At 37.1% G+C, this 16,767-nt stretch overlaps 1 protein-coding gene across 1 annotated transcript; it reads right to left on the bottom strand.

Moving 5' to 3' along the window:
* Positions 1–6,282: 6,282 nt before the first annotated feature.
* LOC122667675 lies at positions 6,283–10,026 on the bottom strand. The gene is made up of 3 exons (XM_043864045.1): positions 9,341–10,026; positions 7,498–7,739; positions 6,283–7,288 (listed from the first exon to the last, which is right to left on the bottom strand). Exons 2-3 carry the CDS (start codon positions 7,735–7,737, stop codon positions 6,638–6,640), a joined length of 891 nt encoding a protein of 296 aa, XP_043719980.1. The 5' UTR covers positions 7,738–7,739; positions 9,341–10,026; the 3' UTR covers positions 6,283–6,637.
* Between the last annotated feature and the right edge of the window lie 6,741 nt (positions 10,027–16,767).

The following is a 16,767-nucleotide window of genomic DNA, read 5'->3' as shown; positions in this document are numbered from 1 at the left end:
CGCCGACCCCATCAATTCTCCGTATTTTCTAAGGTGCTCGGATAGAGGCAATAAGGTGATCATTTCATGTCTTGCTGTGTCTATACAATCTAGAACCGGACCAGTAACTCGGCAATAGAGGATCCAAATTGGCCTAGAAAAAAGCGTATGTGAAAAAAGATTCCAACTCAACTTTTCCTGATCCTTAATTCAAACCTAGTACGATCGATGGCGACCTGTAAGTAATATATCGATTTGTCCTTTGTTGAGACGACAATCACTAGCTAGGTAGGTTTAGCCCCTAGTTTCTCTAATTGACATATAAAGCGTGGTTCCTTCCCATGCACTGCCTGGCTTTACACTTTTTCCTGGAAAAGCTAGCTTTTAGGGCAACAAACACTTCAACGCAAATGTTGTAGAATATGTTCTTATTTTTTATAAAGCCTAATCTCAACTTAATCCAGAAAGTACTATTGATTCTTTCCCATCAACAACGGAGTGAATAAGGGGTGGGAGGCTTGATCGAATTTTTTAAGTCGTTTATATTAGGAGCTAATTTTATACTTTTGAGGATTAATAAGGTTTCTTTATATTGTAATATAGCAAAACATTATATATAGGGTGTTAGTGTTATCTCGTAAGGAGGTGAGAGTGTGAAGGTTTTGTAATTCATTTGTTAGAATAGGATAGCATAAAGCTTAGGTTATGGCTCAATCGTGGATGTAGCTAGCCCATCTTAAGTAAACCACGTAAATTTGTGTTCTGTTGCGTTGTTAATTCCTAACATGATCATTAAGGGCCGGTGAACCTAGGTAGCAACTAGGTATTTCTAATTAAAAGGAAAACGAGGAATTATTAAATATGTATAACAACCCATGTGATAGAGATTGAAAACACAAGCTATACTATCATAGTTGGGCATGAGTAAGGCCTGATGAGCCCGTTACACTAAGTACACGCAGAACAGGCTATAACATACAACACAATACCAACCACCTTGATATATAGGTTGAAACCATGAGAGAGGTAGCTTCATTCTGGGAATCAAACATGCGCCCCTATATGCACTGTTCTTCATTCCACCTTATTGATATATTTATATTTATAATAAGCAAACCCTAATTAAATTACATTAAATACACTTCCCTTCTTTAATTTGATCGATGATCTTAATTAATGGTGATACTGAGGAACACGATCATCAGTATAAACATGGTGATTGTCAGTCCCGGAACCTGTAGGATGACCAAAACTGCCATAGTTCGGGTTCGTGTCGTCGCCGCCGCTGCTGCTGCTGCTAGCCTCACTGGTTTTAGCTGTTCCAGCTGCTACCTGAGAACTAACTAAAGGATTCACAGACATGACATGGTTTGCACCAGTTTCCGCCCCTCTTAACTTGCCAGAACCAATGTTTACTTTGCGTGCAACTTGCTGCTGATACTCGTTCTTGGTTCCATGTGCCTGATCAGCTGTTGTGGCATCAGCTTCCAGAGATGCCAAGATCACCACCGCGATTAGGAGTACGACTAAGTTCTTCATGATCGATAGACCCAACAACTAACACCTGCAATATTATTATATAAAACCCAAAAAGAGCCACACTGCAATATTAGGGTTTGAACTTTGAAGATGGGTATTTATATAGAGGAGGATTTGGTTCATGTTAAGATGAATTAGTAGTGGGAAGACAAATTTAACTGTAGGCACTAAAAACGTACAGGGAAGTAGTGGAGGAGAATCATAATCTGTTTAGGCCTATTAGGTGAGCTTGCGTGTGTAAAAAAAAATGTGACCACTCTAGAATTGTAATTATGATTGATTTTTAACTTTTTTTAATCATTAAAGCGTTGCCATGGGAATTGAAGGTGTTTGCTAGGATTTTCTTTTAATTAAATAAGTCTATTAATTATGTTTCCATTGAGGAGGGTTCATGTTCATCCCATGAAGGTGAGGAAGGTTAATTAACTTGTTATCTATCACCATGTTCGTTACATTTTAGTTTTGTAATTATGTATCATTTCTTCCACATGGCAACTTAAATGCGATGTTTAATTTTGGGATTTTCATTCTCTCAAATGCACTAAAGTTAAGAATCCAACCATAAAAACATGGGCAGTGGTGTCTTTTTATCCTCTCAAGTGGTAGGTGGCCAGTTGGACTATTGAGTATGGTGAACTGTCACCGCACTTGAGAGGATAAATTTCCTAAATTTTGTATATCAGAATACCTCATGGTCACTTACTCACATGTGAAGTTTCAGCCCTATCGATTTCACCACATCACTCTTCCACGTGACAAAATAAAAACCAGGATAACAGCATTCGTCACCATATATGACTTCTAAAAATAGTTATTTTTATCGTTCGAAAATGCAAAATTGACCTAGAATTAATGCATTCCAAGATGTATATCAAACACAGCCTAAGAGTTGGGAAAGGATGTTCTAGTAGTTAATTTTGTCCATAACGTTGTTATCATATTTATTTCTTTCAAAGGGTAATAAAGGTTGGGCACACTACCGGGGTGCCCAATGTCACCCTTTCTCCTCCCCTTTTTGAAAAGACCCCTTGCCCTCCTATGTCTAGCTCTGTGATTGATGCATGCATGTTGTTGGCTTACAGAAAGTGGTCGGTGTGCCCAACCCTCTCCCTATTATTAATTACAAATAAATTGTTTAAATGAATAGACATTGAGTTAACTCCACAACCTCGCATCTTTTATTTTATTTTTTTTTTTTTTTTGGGGGGGGGGGGTTAGTAAGGGTGTCAAAACCTAAACCGAAACGATAAAACCAGCTCGACCCACTTGAGTCTGATCCTAACTGAACCAAGGTCTTATCGTTTTGGCTTACGGGTTAGAGCACAATTCAGTTTTGGTTTCAGTTCGAGCTATATTGTCGGGCCATCGATAGGACCAAACCAACTGAATACTAAAACCAACCTCCAAACCCTAAAAACTCTACTTAATCCCTACTCAAAACCAGCCTATATTTTGGTTCCAAACCGAATCGAACTAAATTGAAACCAATAGCACAAAACGAATTGAACCCAAGACAAAACCAAATCCAAGCCGAAACCAAAAAACCCTTATTGGTTCGGTTTCCCTGAAATCCACATCGTAATAAAAAAAAACTGAACTGGGAAGGTGGGGTTGTTGTTAGGGGTGTAAATGAATAGCCGAAATCCGTTTCCGTATCCGTTTAGCACTATCCGAATCCGTTTGAAAGCTAAATGGATGCGGATGTGGATAAGCTATAGCTATCCGAAAAGCTATATTTACATGTAAACGGATAAAATATCCAATTCGTATCCATTTAGCACTATCCAAATCCATCCGATAGCTAATTGGATGCGGATGCGGATATAGCACCATCCGAGCCGAATCCAATCCGTTTACAACCCTAGTTGTTTTTTTTTTGGTTAAAAGGGAGCTTGTATATTATAAGTTACCAGTGTAGAATTACAATCTTAGATATTTCTTCCCCCTAGCATCATTCTGCAACAAAAGAGAGTGTCGTGGGGAGTGACCTCGCCTTGCTGAGGCCACATTTCCAACAATTACAGAACATCGCATAACAACCATTAAAATTACAAGAACGCACACGAGTCTCGAAAAAATCAAAGAAAGCCAAATGATTACAAGAAGCCCAATCCAAGACTGCCCGTCGTATACCAGGGGCATTCATCCCCCTGATATTCCACGCACCGAACTTCATCATGAGGACTTGGGAGATGTGAAGCATCGCAACGGGCCGCTCTGACCCGGACTTCTATCATGTTCTCTAAGAGTGGGAACATCAGCCTCACCTCCCAAAACACACTCAGACTTCCCCACAGGTTCCAAAGCCGCAAATCGATTTGATGTAAGCGAAACATCCATACATACCTCACCCCTCCCAACAACGGGTTCTGAGTGAGGCGAATCTCCTTTCTTTCCATCAATGCTTTGAGGTAAAGAAACCATCACCGAATCAGCAAGTGTATCAGGCAACATTTTCGCAACAGGATCAGACCCTTCACCTCACAGCCCCTAGTTGTTGTGTTTTTTTTTTTTGTTTTGGTAGAAAGCCCTAGTTGTTGTTAAACAACAATCTCAGATGTCCCAATTTTCAGCTAATTGTAGGGCATGAAAAAAATAGAGGATCCGACAACGTAGAAGAACCATAGTTAATAAATACGGGTACGATATTTCCTATGTATGTGCTTCAGTCACAGGTAAGAGGTTCGGGTCCCCATGAATGAATCATTACACAGGAGGGGAGAGGGTGGGGGAGGCTTCGAGTAACGTCTGTAACCGGGGTTTTCCCTTGTTGCATTGGGAGAGGGGTGGAGTACTCGTGTGACTGTGACAATGAGTTTTCTGGAACGATCTATTATTAGTGAAGGGCCTCCGGGGGAAGCTTGGAGATGGCGCCTCTGTAGAGCTCTGTGTCCCCATCCAAACAGAGGGAAAGATACCTAGTGAACCACAGAGCAACAAAATTCAGAAAGTGGCTGACCACATTAACTGTAGCTCTAATAAATGGAAGTTTCCTGTTATTCATTCCATCCTTGCCACCACAGAGGCTCCGGCCATTGGTACTGTTCACCTCACGAAAGATGGTAACTTTGTTGTTCGACGAATTGCCTCAACCAAGTAGAATCTTCTTTTCATGATGACTTTTCTGGGTCCATCTCTGGAAGAATATGGTGCTCATTCCAAAGTTCATGGTTGGACGGACTTCTCCTGGGCAGCCTATCCAAGAATTCTTCAAAAACCTTCTCTACATCAAGAAAAAAGCAGAATTGATTAAGTCATGCTTTCCTTAACTGTAATCATGCAATTTCTTGTTGGCTAGCCTACCCTTTGGGACTCGATGTCAATGAGTTCTAAGGTTTTCACTTTAAGGAGTGAAAGTCTCCTTCCTCCCAACTAAGTGAAGCCTAGCTTGATTCGTACAGACGAGGCCTTCAACCATTCAGTTGAAAGAAGAATTGCATCCCTCAAATCAACTACTCAAGCCCTGAAACCTACTACCCCAACATCCTCCATCCTTTCTTGCCTCCCCTCAATCATGTCGAGATATTAACAGATGGATCTTGGGCCTCCAAAAGCTCTCATGATAGTGTAAATATTGTTGAAATTTCTCAGCCTCAACCATGGAAGCATCAGATATCTATCATTCTCCTCCTTGTAAGGAGTCTATAGCTTCAATTCTAGGATATTTTCTATGGTTCAGGAAATTGATGTCCTAACTTCTTCCAGATTTTTGTCCCTAATCCAAGTTGGATCTTGAAGTAACCAAGAGCCCATCAGATTGTTCCTTATGAGCCCAAAATCATAGCTAGAAAATTAGAATATATTTTCTTTTTTAGATTATAGAATACCTGGCAATATTTAGTAATAGATGTGAACATAAAACAAGTGCAAAGAAATCCCAAGGCCAGTTTTTATTTATTTACTATTTTTATTTTTTAGTTTTTGCCCTTGCCTCCAATCTAACACCTTTTTGACAACCATCTCCAAGATCAACTTTACCATTTTTTAATTTGTTTTCTACATATGTGGTCCCTGAATCTGTAGTGTGCCAGAGCAGCTGACACACACAAAGTTTGAAATCCCTAATAATCCATCCAATATCTTCCCTTTTGTATTGCAGTACTTCTAGTATAAGAATACAATTTTTCTGTACATGCTATTCATAAAATGTGGATTCTGAAAAGTGTTCCATGTTCTTTGATAAAAACAGGTTGGTCTTGGCACCACTTTATGAGTACTTCATAGTTTATAAGCCAAAGAACCAGATGGATTGATCCAAAAAAGAGGTACTGGCCAGCTTGGTGGGCTGGTTGACCAAGGACTGGTCTGCACAAAAGCCATTCAATACTGGAATGACCTACCTGGTCTACTAAAGTCATGGACAAACTACACCCACTTGAATTAATAGGGCTGACAGAACCAAAAGATTGGTTTAAATTATAGTTGATGTGTTTTGTGATCAACCTTGACCAAAACAATTGGTTTGGTTTAGAAAACCATGACTGAAAACAAATGTTTTCCTAGTCAATGTGCCTTAACCTTTTTCTTTGTCCTTTCTTTAAACCTTTCGCTTACTGAACACTCAGAAGAATGCAGTAGGTCAGATTGTTCTGGCATTGAATTAATCATTTGGGAGTAAAAAAAGGAATAGATAAGATGGTTCTACTTTTAAGTTCTTGTTTCTATTTCTGTTTCTAGTTCTGAGTGTCTGCTGGGATTTGAATACCCCATACCCATTTTCTGGACTTCATATAATCAATAAACTCACATGGTGCACTTAAGAAGTGCACACAATCCAAGGGGAAGAATACATGAAATCAAATATTTACATCTGATAAAGGAAATCCAAACAAGCACCAGTGAAGGAGAAGGAAAACATGGAAATGATCAAGTTTAGGCATCAAGATTCATCTTTTCTTCAATCAAAGTTGGCAAAAAGATAAGACTTGTGGGGCTGATCTGTTTGAGGCATCAGGTTTAACAAATCCAAAAGACATAGAAAAGACTTTCTTCACTATTAATTGTCCTGCAACCAACCGGCTCTCGCACTGGTGAATGGATTACTATGGGACCAGTGTTGTACTTTAGAGCTTCAGTAACACTGGAAGGAAAAAAAAACAAAGTAAATACAATTAAAAGTTCATGTTCTGTTCAAACTAAGATACTGAAAAAGCCATGGTTGTTGCTGCAAGCTTTCCCGATTGAATGTTGAGTGTGCATTGCTTTTAGCCTGATCACTGTGATCCTGTTCTTGATCTGATCTGATTGGCATAGATTGATTTGGGTGGTGGTGGCTCCTTGATTTCCTACTGCTAGATCCACATCCAATACTTAATGTTAGCTCTACATCACTATCCTCCTCATCTTGGTAGAATCTTGGATCATGTGAGTTGTTAATACTCATCTTATCTTTAGATGGCCTTAGGAAGCTAAGTCCTGTCTGGTCTTCAATAGCACTGGCAGCATCAGTTGAGAGGTTTTCTTCAGCAGGTCTTTCAAGATCAAAGCCCCTAGGAATTCTGAGAGCATTGCCAGAAAAGCTACCACTAGGTTCCTGTGAACTTGGATCATCTCTCACACAATGTTGCCAGTTTTCAAAAGGTGAATGGTTATTTTGTGAGCTAGTCCCTGGGCTCCAAAACCCAATTTGGTTATCCATCTCTGTGAAGTCAGGACCACCTTGGGTTGCTTGGTGATGCTGATTGACAAGTTGATGGAGCTTTGGCTCCTTATTTCTATGCTCAGCCATAAGCATCTTCTGAACTTTGTATAGCCGGTGGAGTTCCCTTACCTGCATTGTCAAGTTACTTAATTAGTAAAACAGTAAGATGGCCACTGAAGAAGAGGAAATCACAGAGCAAAGTGGTGGGTGGTGCAGGTAGATCATCAAGGGTCAAGAGATAGACCCATAGAGCTTCTTCCTTAAAAGTCTGACCATTTTAAATCAGAATTTCTATAAAAGAAAGCAAGTATGAAACCAAGAATATCCATGGAGTTCACCTGCTCTTTAAAGATCTCCTCATGCCTCAGCATTGTCTTCTTCACAGATTCTCTGTTGAATTCTTCAAACAGTCTATCCATGGAGTCTTGAAACTTGTCAAAACCAGACTTTTCTATGTTTTTCTTCAACAATATCTTCTGGAAAAACTCCCAAGAATCTTTAGTATTTACAGCATTTTGGTTGGTACTCTTTGGTATGCTGGCTAAGGGATTAACTGTGTACTGGAGTTCTGTTCCCATGCCTGAAATGATAAAAAGATTAACTACTTCACTAGAACTTTTAATAGAATCTACAATATAACATGTGCCAAGCAAATAAATTTATGACATTCTTGTTATAGAGGTTCCACATCTACAATTTATTCACAATTGCTAACATGTTGACTATTTCTTCATTAAATATGATCTGGATTACAACAAAAGGTAAAATAAAATAAAAATCAGACATGTTCTTGATTGGGCTCATTAAAATATTTGAAATTGAATAAAAAAAATAAGGCATTTTATGCCAGATAAGTGCTCTGCTTTTCTTTTCCCACTGAAGTAGAGATAGAGAGAACAATCCAGTTGAGCTATTAGCTGGACAACAAGCCATTAACTGAATGCTGCATCTTTGCACCAAACAAGGAAATTAATAAAAAGATGATGTCACATTCTCCAATTACCCAGTAAATCAAACAACACCTCTGGGAACAAAACCAAAAACAGCCAGCAAGAGGAGGAAATACTGGGTGACTCAATAAAAAAAAATAAAGAAATAAGCCAAGGAACTATTGTTCAGCATCCATCTCCATTTTCTTCATGAACACAGAAATTCACCCAGAAAGCTTCATATCTTTAGTATCCCTATCCAGAAAAAACAATCTTCCTACACTTGAAACCTACATTTTTCACTATCTTGAAATGGTCCATTTGGTTCAAGAAAAACTGGGTCAAAGGTCCATTATTTTCCCAGTAACTCTACTGGAGTCTAATGAGCAAGAAATTTTAAAAACTCTGAAAGCTTTGAAGGTAACAAGAAGGGTAATAGTACCAAATCAGAACTCAAAAAGGATATGATTGAATTAGGGGAAAAGAAACTGGAACTCTACTATATCATTTAACCAAGAAAGCTAGGGAGTTCATAGGAACAAGAAAATAGATACTGTAAAAGAAATTTGTTCCAATAAATTAAGAAAAAGGGATTAAAACTTCGAGAACCTACCTGCTCTTGACTCATGAAAGAATTATGCTCTTCACTAGGAAGTTTTGGAAATGTAAGTAAGCAGTGTGAGAAGTGTTCAGCTCAACAGAGATGATTTCATACAGAGCAGCAACTATTTTAGTAGTAAGTTCAGGACCTTGGGTTGGAAGAATTCTTCATGTTTCTCTTCTCAGTGGCAATTACTTCCACAGGGATGAACATCGATTACCCTTGAGCTCTTCCCCTATTCTCTCCTCCAAAATAGGACAATAGTTCTATCAACAGAAAGAGACCATGCACCATTGAAGTTTTACTGAAGGAGAAGCATAAAAATTGAGACAGAGATCGAGGAAATCAGAACAAAATCAAAGCTAGTTGAAGGATCATAGAAGAGGCACAAGAATGTCACTAACAAAATTGTATTTGATACTTGAAGGGGTTGGCTTCTCTTTTATAAGTTTCAACAGCAATTCATGATTTGGCATCTCTTCCAACTCAAGAATTTTAGTGTCTAGTTACCCCAAGTAACATATAACCTACCGGAAAACCTGAACTCTTTAGGAATCAAAAAGAACCAATAAATCAAATTGAGGGTTACTCAACATACAATCAAACAGAGCTGAAAACTAATGGCATTTGACGAAGGAATATTTCTTTCACCTGCAAAACACAAAGGTGGGATCCAAGAAGTCTCTTTGGTTGTTCATGTAGCATCCTCCTCCCTTCCACAGTTCCTATCATCCATGAGCCAAGCCCCCAAACAACCCAGAGCTGCAAACACTATCAGTTTCTCCCTCATCAGATAATTCTACCCATTAAGGCCTCATCCAAAGCAGGGGATGGTGACAGATTTGGAGAATTTAGAAAGATATACACCAATCAATTGCCAAGAAAAGAACCATTCTTACTTTCCTCACAGGAACAACAAAGGATTCTCTTCTCCCCCAAAGGAAATAATAATAATTCAAGCTTAACAGGCTGTGAAGGAGGCAAGAAAAGGTGGAGAAAGCCTAATAGTATGAGTGTGTCTGTCTGTGTTTGGGTGTATTTGTTAATAGTATAGTATTGTATTGTACTTGGGGAGGAGGATCAAAGAGGTGACCCAAAAGAAAAGCAAACAAAAAATAAAAACAATTCTCACTCCTCTACGTAAGCCCATGTAAGACTGTGAACAAGATATTCCAGACAACTATTTCAGAACTTCTTGATACGAAAGGTTCTAAGCTGGGGGCTTCTCCATCAAAACAAAGATCAATCTGTCTTTCTCCTTGTGTTTTTTCTTTTGCTTATTACTGGAAATTCAAAGATACCCATTAGATTATTCTAACTGTACTTCAGAACCCATATCCAGCTGTGTTAAAATATTAAATAATCACATAAATCCTGACCTCAACTCACATGTCAAATTGAAATTTCTTCAGAAAGAGAAAATTACCTCTAAAAACTCAACCCCTGATTGGAGTTGGTAAAGCTACAAAACTTACTTAGATGAGACTCTCTTGACCTCATTGGGATCAAATTGAAAGGTACCCATTTGATTTAAGCTTGAAACTAACTACTCAGATATTACTTTCTGAGTAAATAAAAAAAAGCAACCAATTTGATTTTCCTACCTGTCCTGCCAGACCCCATCTCCAGATTTGGTTATAAAATCATAAAAGAAGCAATCAAATCAGCTCTCATTAGTTTATTGGTTTATCCATTAAAGAAGAAAAACAAAACCAAATTATCAATAAAAACCCACATCATGTAGAGTAATAAGAAGCAATTAAGATTAAGATTTACATTATCCAATGTTGTATTTCAAAAGTTAAGAGAGAGAAAAAGGATGACAAGGAAACTTCCCAGTTCTCACAAATCGCTTTCCTCCAAAAGCTAACTGACCATAGCATTACCTGTCCCAAAGTAATTAAAAAAGTCCTAAGTTTCAGCCAAGGCCCCAGTTCTCATCCAGGGAAATCCAAACCACACAAACCCACATGCCTTAAGGTCTTATTTTAAAGACTTAATATTAGTTTATCTGTGGGCATGCCTTTTTTTGTCTTGTACCTGTTTGTGGTCTACTTGCAATCGTATCACATAAGCTAGGGTAACATGGGGTAGTGGAGAATCTGAACCTCCCTACTAGGGTAAAAGCAAAATTAAATAAGAAAGAAAAAAAAAAAACCATTTTTTTATTTTTTATTTTTTTTAAAATCCATCATTTCACAATAAGAATTACAATTATTATTAATTTATTTAATATTGATTCTTCTTTATAAAGTTCCTTTTCTCTTGGAAGCAAGGCTGTCATTTCTCAAGTGATTGTGCTAAATTTGACAGGTGATTGTTTTAAAAGTTTTTCTTGAGAATCTAAGTCCTTTTCAAAGCCTCTCTCTTTTCCATTTCTTTTGTACTATACCAAAATACCTTATCTGCACATGTGTCATGGATTGATTGGTTGAGATTCCAAATGCATTTAAACTTAGTTCAATAAACCAATTCTTCTGGTTCACAAGTTCACATTGTGACAATTTAAACTGCGTCACTGAGTTAACTAGGAACCTAAATCTCTCTCTGTCATCATGTCTCTCATGTGAATCTCTACTTACCCTCTATTATTGGTTCCAACACTACATAAACAAGATACATAACACATAGTTTAAGTTTAAGAACAACTGCCACTGAAACAATATCATATAAAATAGTAACTTTTTTGTGGTCCTTTTAAACTTTTAATAAGACAAATGAAGTTTTTTTTTTCCTTATGGGGGGGCTCATCTGATTTTGCCACATGGACTATTATTCTGGAATTTTGCTCATCTCCAGAGAGGCGTGTGCCCAGGGTGCTATCAGGGGGCATCCAACGGTTGAGCTGTATCGCACACATCTCGACATATGCCTAGGGATGTGTGCAGCACAGCCCAATAGCTGGCAGTGCCTTGGGCGTTCCCTGCTCTCTGGAGATGATCCTGATCCATTGTTCTGGCCAATTTGAGCCATTGGATAGATACGATCCTTATGGTGGCAAATATCAATTCATGTTGTCCATTTCAATCATATGATCCATTATTTATTGAATTAAAATCCCTTCTGATTTGATCATGCTACCATTTTGAATTTTGAGGTGTTTTTATTCGACCGACCTCATTAATTAACTCATTTTATTAGTTTAGTAATCTTGCTTAGCAATGTTAATAGAAGTTATTAAACTAATGATGAAGTTCATCTGTTACATCAAAGGTACAACAAAAAAAAATTATTAAATGAAGTCCTAAGTTATGGTAATCTTGATTAAATCATTAAAAAAAAATTCTTGAATTAATTAAGTTGGATTGGAAGTTTTAGGAGAATAAGTTTTTGCCTACCCGTGGTGGTGAAGGAAAATCATATATCTAACAGTTTGTTGTGGGTTATAATGTTTTGTATTCCATCACTTGCATTTAAAAGGTTATATCGGTATTTCAATAAACTGTTTGTATATGTTTTCACTATATATTTGTAGTAAGAAAGATTTGATAATGAAATAAATTTCATCTCACTGTGGACGTAAGTAATATTGTCAAATCACGTAAATTTTAATTTAAGAATTCTATTCGTTTTTTGGTATCATTTTAGTTTCTTGTTTTCTACAAAATCATCATTATCCTCTTCCTCCTAGTCAATGAATGATCGAAACTACCATTCACTGCTCCCCATAAAACCCAACACTCTGCGATGAAAGGATTCTCCTCCACCGTGGGTGGTGGAAAACTTCAGCCGCAGTTTTATATTGGTGGGCTCGACCACTTGTGGTAGTTTGACTTTAAGAATGGTGCTCCCCATCACACCTTTCTAGAGGAATCAGTTCTTGAGTTCAAGTATTTATTATTACTAACAAAGTGAATATTCAATCCACATAGAGGTAAGGAGGCATCTTTAAAAGAAAGGGCATTGCAATCTCATTGTTGATTAAGTGGGAAACACATACATGCAAATTGGATATATTAGAAAGAGAAAAAGTAGTAGTCAAGCTTTGTGTCTCATCCTCATGACATTCTTATTTCTTTCAAGGAGTTTTTAGGGTAAATTATTGCCTTGGGGCTTGAACTAGAAATCTATGAATTTAAAGGAAAATTCTTGTCATTATCAAAGTTGGTGAAAACTAAGATGTAATTTATTTTTTTTTAACACTTTTTTAGTATAACAAATAGGAAACAGTGTTCATACACGATTGTGTAAGTCGTACATGTGAGAGGGTTAGAGTTTCGAGACATTAAATATGGGTGGGGTGTTTATGACTTTTTCAACTATTTTGAAATTTCGTCAAAATATTGTATTTCTTCTATGAGTTTCATTTGACCCTGTTTTGGGTGTAAAATTCTGAAATACCAAAACAAAATAACCGAAATTTTGACGAAAAACAGTGCATTTTTTATATCGAAAATTTCAAAATTATTGAAATATTGTATTTTTTCATTTTAACATAGCATCTCGTTTCGACCTGGATAAAATTTCTCAAATTTCAACGAGATTTTGAACTATGGTTGAACTTACTCTCAACTTGTCAACTACACTTCGTATTATTCTCTTACTTTAAGCAGCTTTAGCTAGAGGGACTAGTGGTTAACAATTTTATTCTCTTATTCATATTTACAGTAATATGACACTTCTAGTGTTAACTAATCACCATTTGATTAAGAACAAAGTGGTGATTTGTCTCTAAAGAATGATCATAATAATCAATCATTAAGTACAGGAACTATATAATGTAAATAATATTAGAGTTCAAATCTACTACCCACATGGAGACGGGTGGGGACAGATCTGAACCTTCCATGGGGGTATGGGACTCACCTCTAGGGTGTGGGACCCATGCCCCATGGAGGGATCGGATCTGTCCCCACCCTTCCCCATGTGGGTAGCTGATTCGGATACATAATATTAGGGGCGCTGTTTTCTATGCCGCAGCACAGGCTGTGCCAGGCACATGGGGGTGGGTGCAATGACCACCCTGCCCCTGTATAGGCTGCCCATGTGCCTGGGCATAGCATGCGCTGTACCATCGAGAATATTCTCCCATAATATTAATACCAGGGATATTTTGGGGAATAGGAGTTTCTTTGCTGAATGCCATGTAAAGGATAAAGACAAAAAAAGGCTGACGCAGGGGCATCTTCTTTCTTCTACTTTAGTAGTCGGAAATAGATTGGATTGGCAATAAGCACGCGTTGTGCCGAATAAGACACAGCCGTAAAAAAGGTGGGTCCCACTTGGTCTCCATCACAAGAGTCACCATCATCATCTTCGTATTATCAAACCCCCAAACCAACCCGGCCCCACAATCCTCTAAAGCCTAACACTACACATAAAGCACAACACCAATTCACACTTGAAGGGCTTCTTTTTGGTGTATATGCCAAATAGAAAGAACTTCCTACACGGACCTAATATAGAAAAGCCAAGTTTTGTAGATAAGTAGGACCAATGGGCAAAAATTTTAGTAAATTACAAAATTACCTGTAAATAGGGTTTTAATTATCAAAGTAACAACTCAAATTATTTTGAAAGGGAAAACAATTTTCATTTGGATTTTTTTTTTTTTTTTTCTCACTTGTCTCCATGTGGGTTTCATGTGAATGATATCATTCTTTGTATTGTCATTGGCGTGTTGTGGGAGATTCTCCCCAAAATGGCATCGTGACGAAAGGAAAAGAAGCAAAATGAAGATAAAGGATTAAGTAAAGTACTTTTATTTTTTTAATCCCAAATATTATTTGGGATCCGAGTTGGCCCCTACCATTTTAATAATAATCAAACTAAATCAAGAGAAATAATACAAGGAGGAGACATACCCGCCTTACCCCAACCCGAGGATACAAAAGCACACTTACTGACCATCACCAAAGGCCCTGAGGACCAAACCAAACAGCCTAAAAAAAAAAAAAAAAAAAAAGACAAAATAGAGAATCATCTGCGAATAACTAGAAGGCCCGCCACGCCTTCCCACTTGATTTTTTTCAGAGCCGAAAGAAGTTCTTGAAAAACCCTACAAGGAGAAAAAGAATGTCACCTCACATAAAACATAACATGAACATAAAGGGAAAAAATAAGATATAATGTTGAAAAGGATTAATGTTGGGATCTCAACCAATTATACCTAATGTTTAATTAGTATTTGCTTCTTAGGATAGTTTACTTTTTGTGTTATTTTTAAGGGAATTACTCTAATTTTTAGTTTCCTTTTGATCTTTCTTGTTGTTCTCTACTTCACATTTATTTCTGTTTAAAAACTTATTTCTAAGTTCTTCTTATGCGTACTTGAGTTAAAATCTTCACCCTAAAGTTGTAATGAAAGTCATGTTATGTACTTACATATGTCTCCTTGCTTATGTCTCCTTGCTTATGAAAAAGAGCTTCTTGTTTTGATCTATAAAATTTGAACTTAAAATTTGTAAAATCTTCTTGAGTTTTGTTTTTATTGAACCCTTGCTTTGTATATGGAATTTCTTTTGGTCTGTATATAAGACCAATTTTTTTGGCAGATATAGAGTACATTAGTTCTATTATTGGTTTATATTCTATGCTCTATGTAAGTCCACAATTGGGGCATTAGTTCTCATGTTCTCTAAGTGATAGATTTTTTGTGGTCTATGTAAATCCATTTGTGGTTGTAGTCATCTTACTCTTAAATGGTTAATATCTTTGGATGACTATATATGTCAGATTTTTGGAGCATTTCAACAAGTAGCATAATTTTTCTTATCTCCTCCCCAAACCTTTTAATTTGTCGATGACAAGGGAGGGAGAAAAATATGATCATGATGTGGAAATGATGTGCAAAATGTTGTCATTGTGACAAAGGGAGATAGATATGACGGGTGTGGTAAGGAGGAATGATATGAGATGAAGAGAACGAATGTCTGAAATACCCTCTAATTTTTCATATCCAACCCATGACAATGATCACCCATGGAGAAGTAATACCTTTTTCACCATTGGTGAATGTAAATATTAAGCTTTCATCTTAAAACCAATTGATTCAAACTGGGGGGTGCCCTCAGTCTTGTAGTTCTTACACTTGACAGTCGGAGTACCCATAGTCGATGTGGTATTATAATCTCAATATTCCCCCTTACGTGCAGGTCTCTTCTAAGTTTTGTCTTTATGGATGGAACAAGATCCAACGTATCCGCTCTGATACCATATTAAGATTTCATCTTAAAATCAATTGGTTCAAAGTGAAGTAGCCTCTTGTGACTCTTATACTTGATAGTAAACAACCAAATGAGAAAAAGGGCAAAAGTAAATATAAGAAAACCTTAATATGGGTTCTAAGCAGAAATTTTAAATTAAAAAAAAAAAAACTAATAGTAATGTACTTGGTGTTTTTGGCTTTTTCTGTTTGTTTTCTTAATATCTTGACATGATGCCCACTTCAAAATTCCTTTATGGGTTTAGATTAGATAAGTTCTAGTTTTGAGTTGATGTACTAACTAAGAATCGGAATTAAATACCAATAATTGTCGTTTTCATTTAGCTTAACCCAGAAATGACAAATCAAAACCATGACTCAATGGACATCATTCAAGATTTATCACAAAAACTCTTAACACTTGCAGCTGTCTCAATATCTTTGGTCAAGTCAACAGGGCAGTCCCTTATCAATTAAAGAGAAGTAAAGTTCTTAACATATCAATGTGAATGTGTGGTGAGTGAGCCCATATAGTCATATGCCAACCTTAATGTATTAATTTTGTCATTTTCATTTCCAAATGTCGTAATTAGATTGTTGCTTACCAAACCCTTTCCGACAAGAAAGCAAAACGTGTGGTTAGCCCATATCCCAAGTGGAGGAGATAGAGATAGAATTTGCTAGGTATGATGGTGATAGAGATGATGAGGAGGAGGAGGAGGAGGAGGAGAAGGATTGGTTAAACAAGTAATTGACTGTGGAAAGTGAAGGAAATTAATCTTTTACCTTATAACTCTAGCCAACTATAGACTATAGTACTATGTTTGATCATGAAGTGATGTAAGTGGGTTTCTTGAGATGTGGAGATATGAGTTTTGATAAGAGGGAATTGATTATATGGAACATAAGAATTGAAGAGGAGAATATTCTTTTG

Source organism: Telopea speciosissima, chromosome 7 (assembly GCF_018873765.1).
Source record: "Telopea speciosissima isolate NSW1024214 ecotype Mountain lineage chromosome 7, Tspe_v1, whole genome shotgun sequence".
Lineage (NCBI taxonomy): Eukaryota > Viridiplantae > Streptophyta > Magnoliopsida > Proteales > Proteaceae > Telopea > Telopea speciosissima.
This window is presented reverse-complemented; position numbering and strand designations above follow the sequence as displayed.

Bases quoted from the DNA above. Each gene is read 5' to 3' on its own strand.
- LOC122667675 (XM_043864045.1), bottom strand. From the start codon at position 7,737: ATGGGAACAGAACTCCAGTACACAGTTAATCCCTTAGCCAGCATACCA. The intron at 7,289-7,497 runs GTGAACTCCATG...TTGACAATGCAG, and splicing joins AGGAGATCTTTAAAGAGCAG to GTAAGGGAACTCCACCGGCT.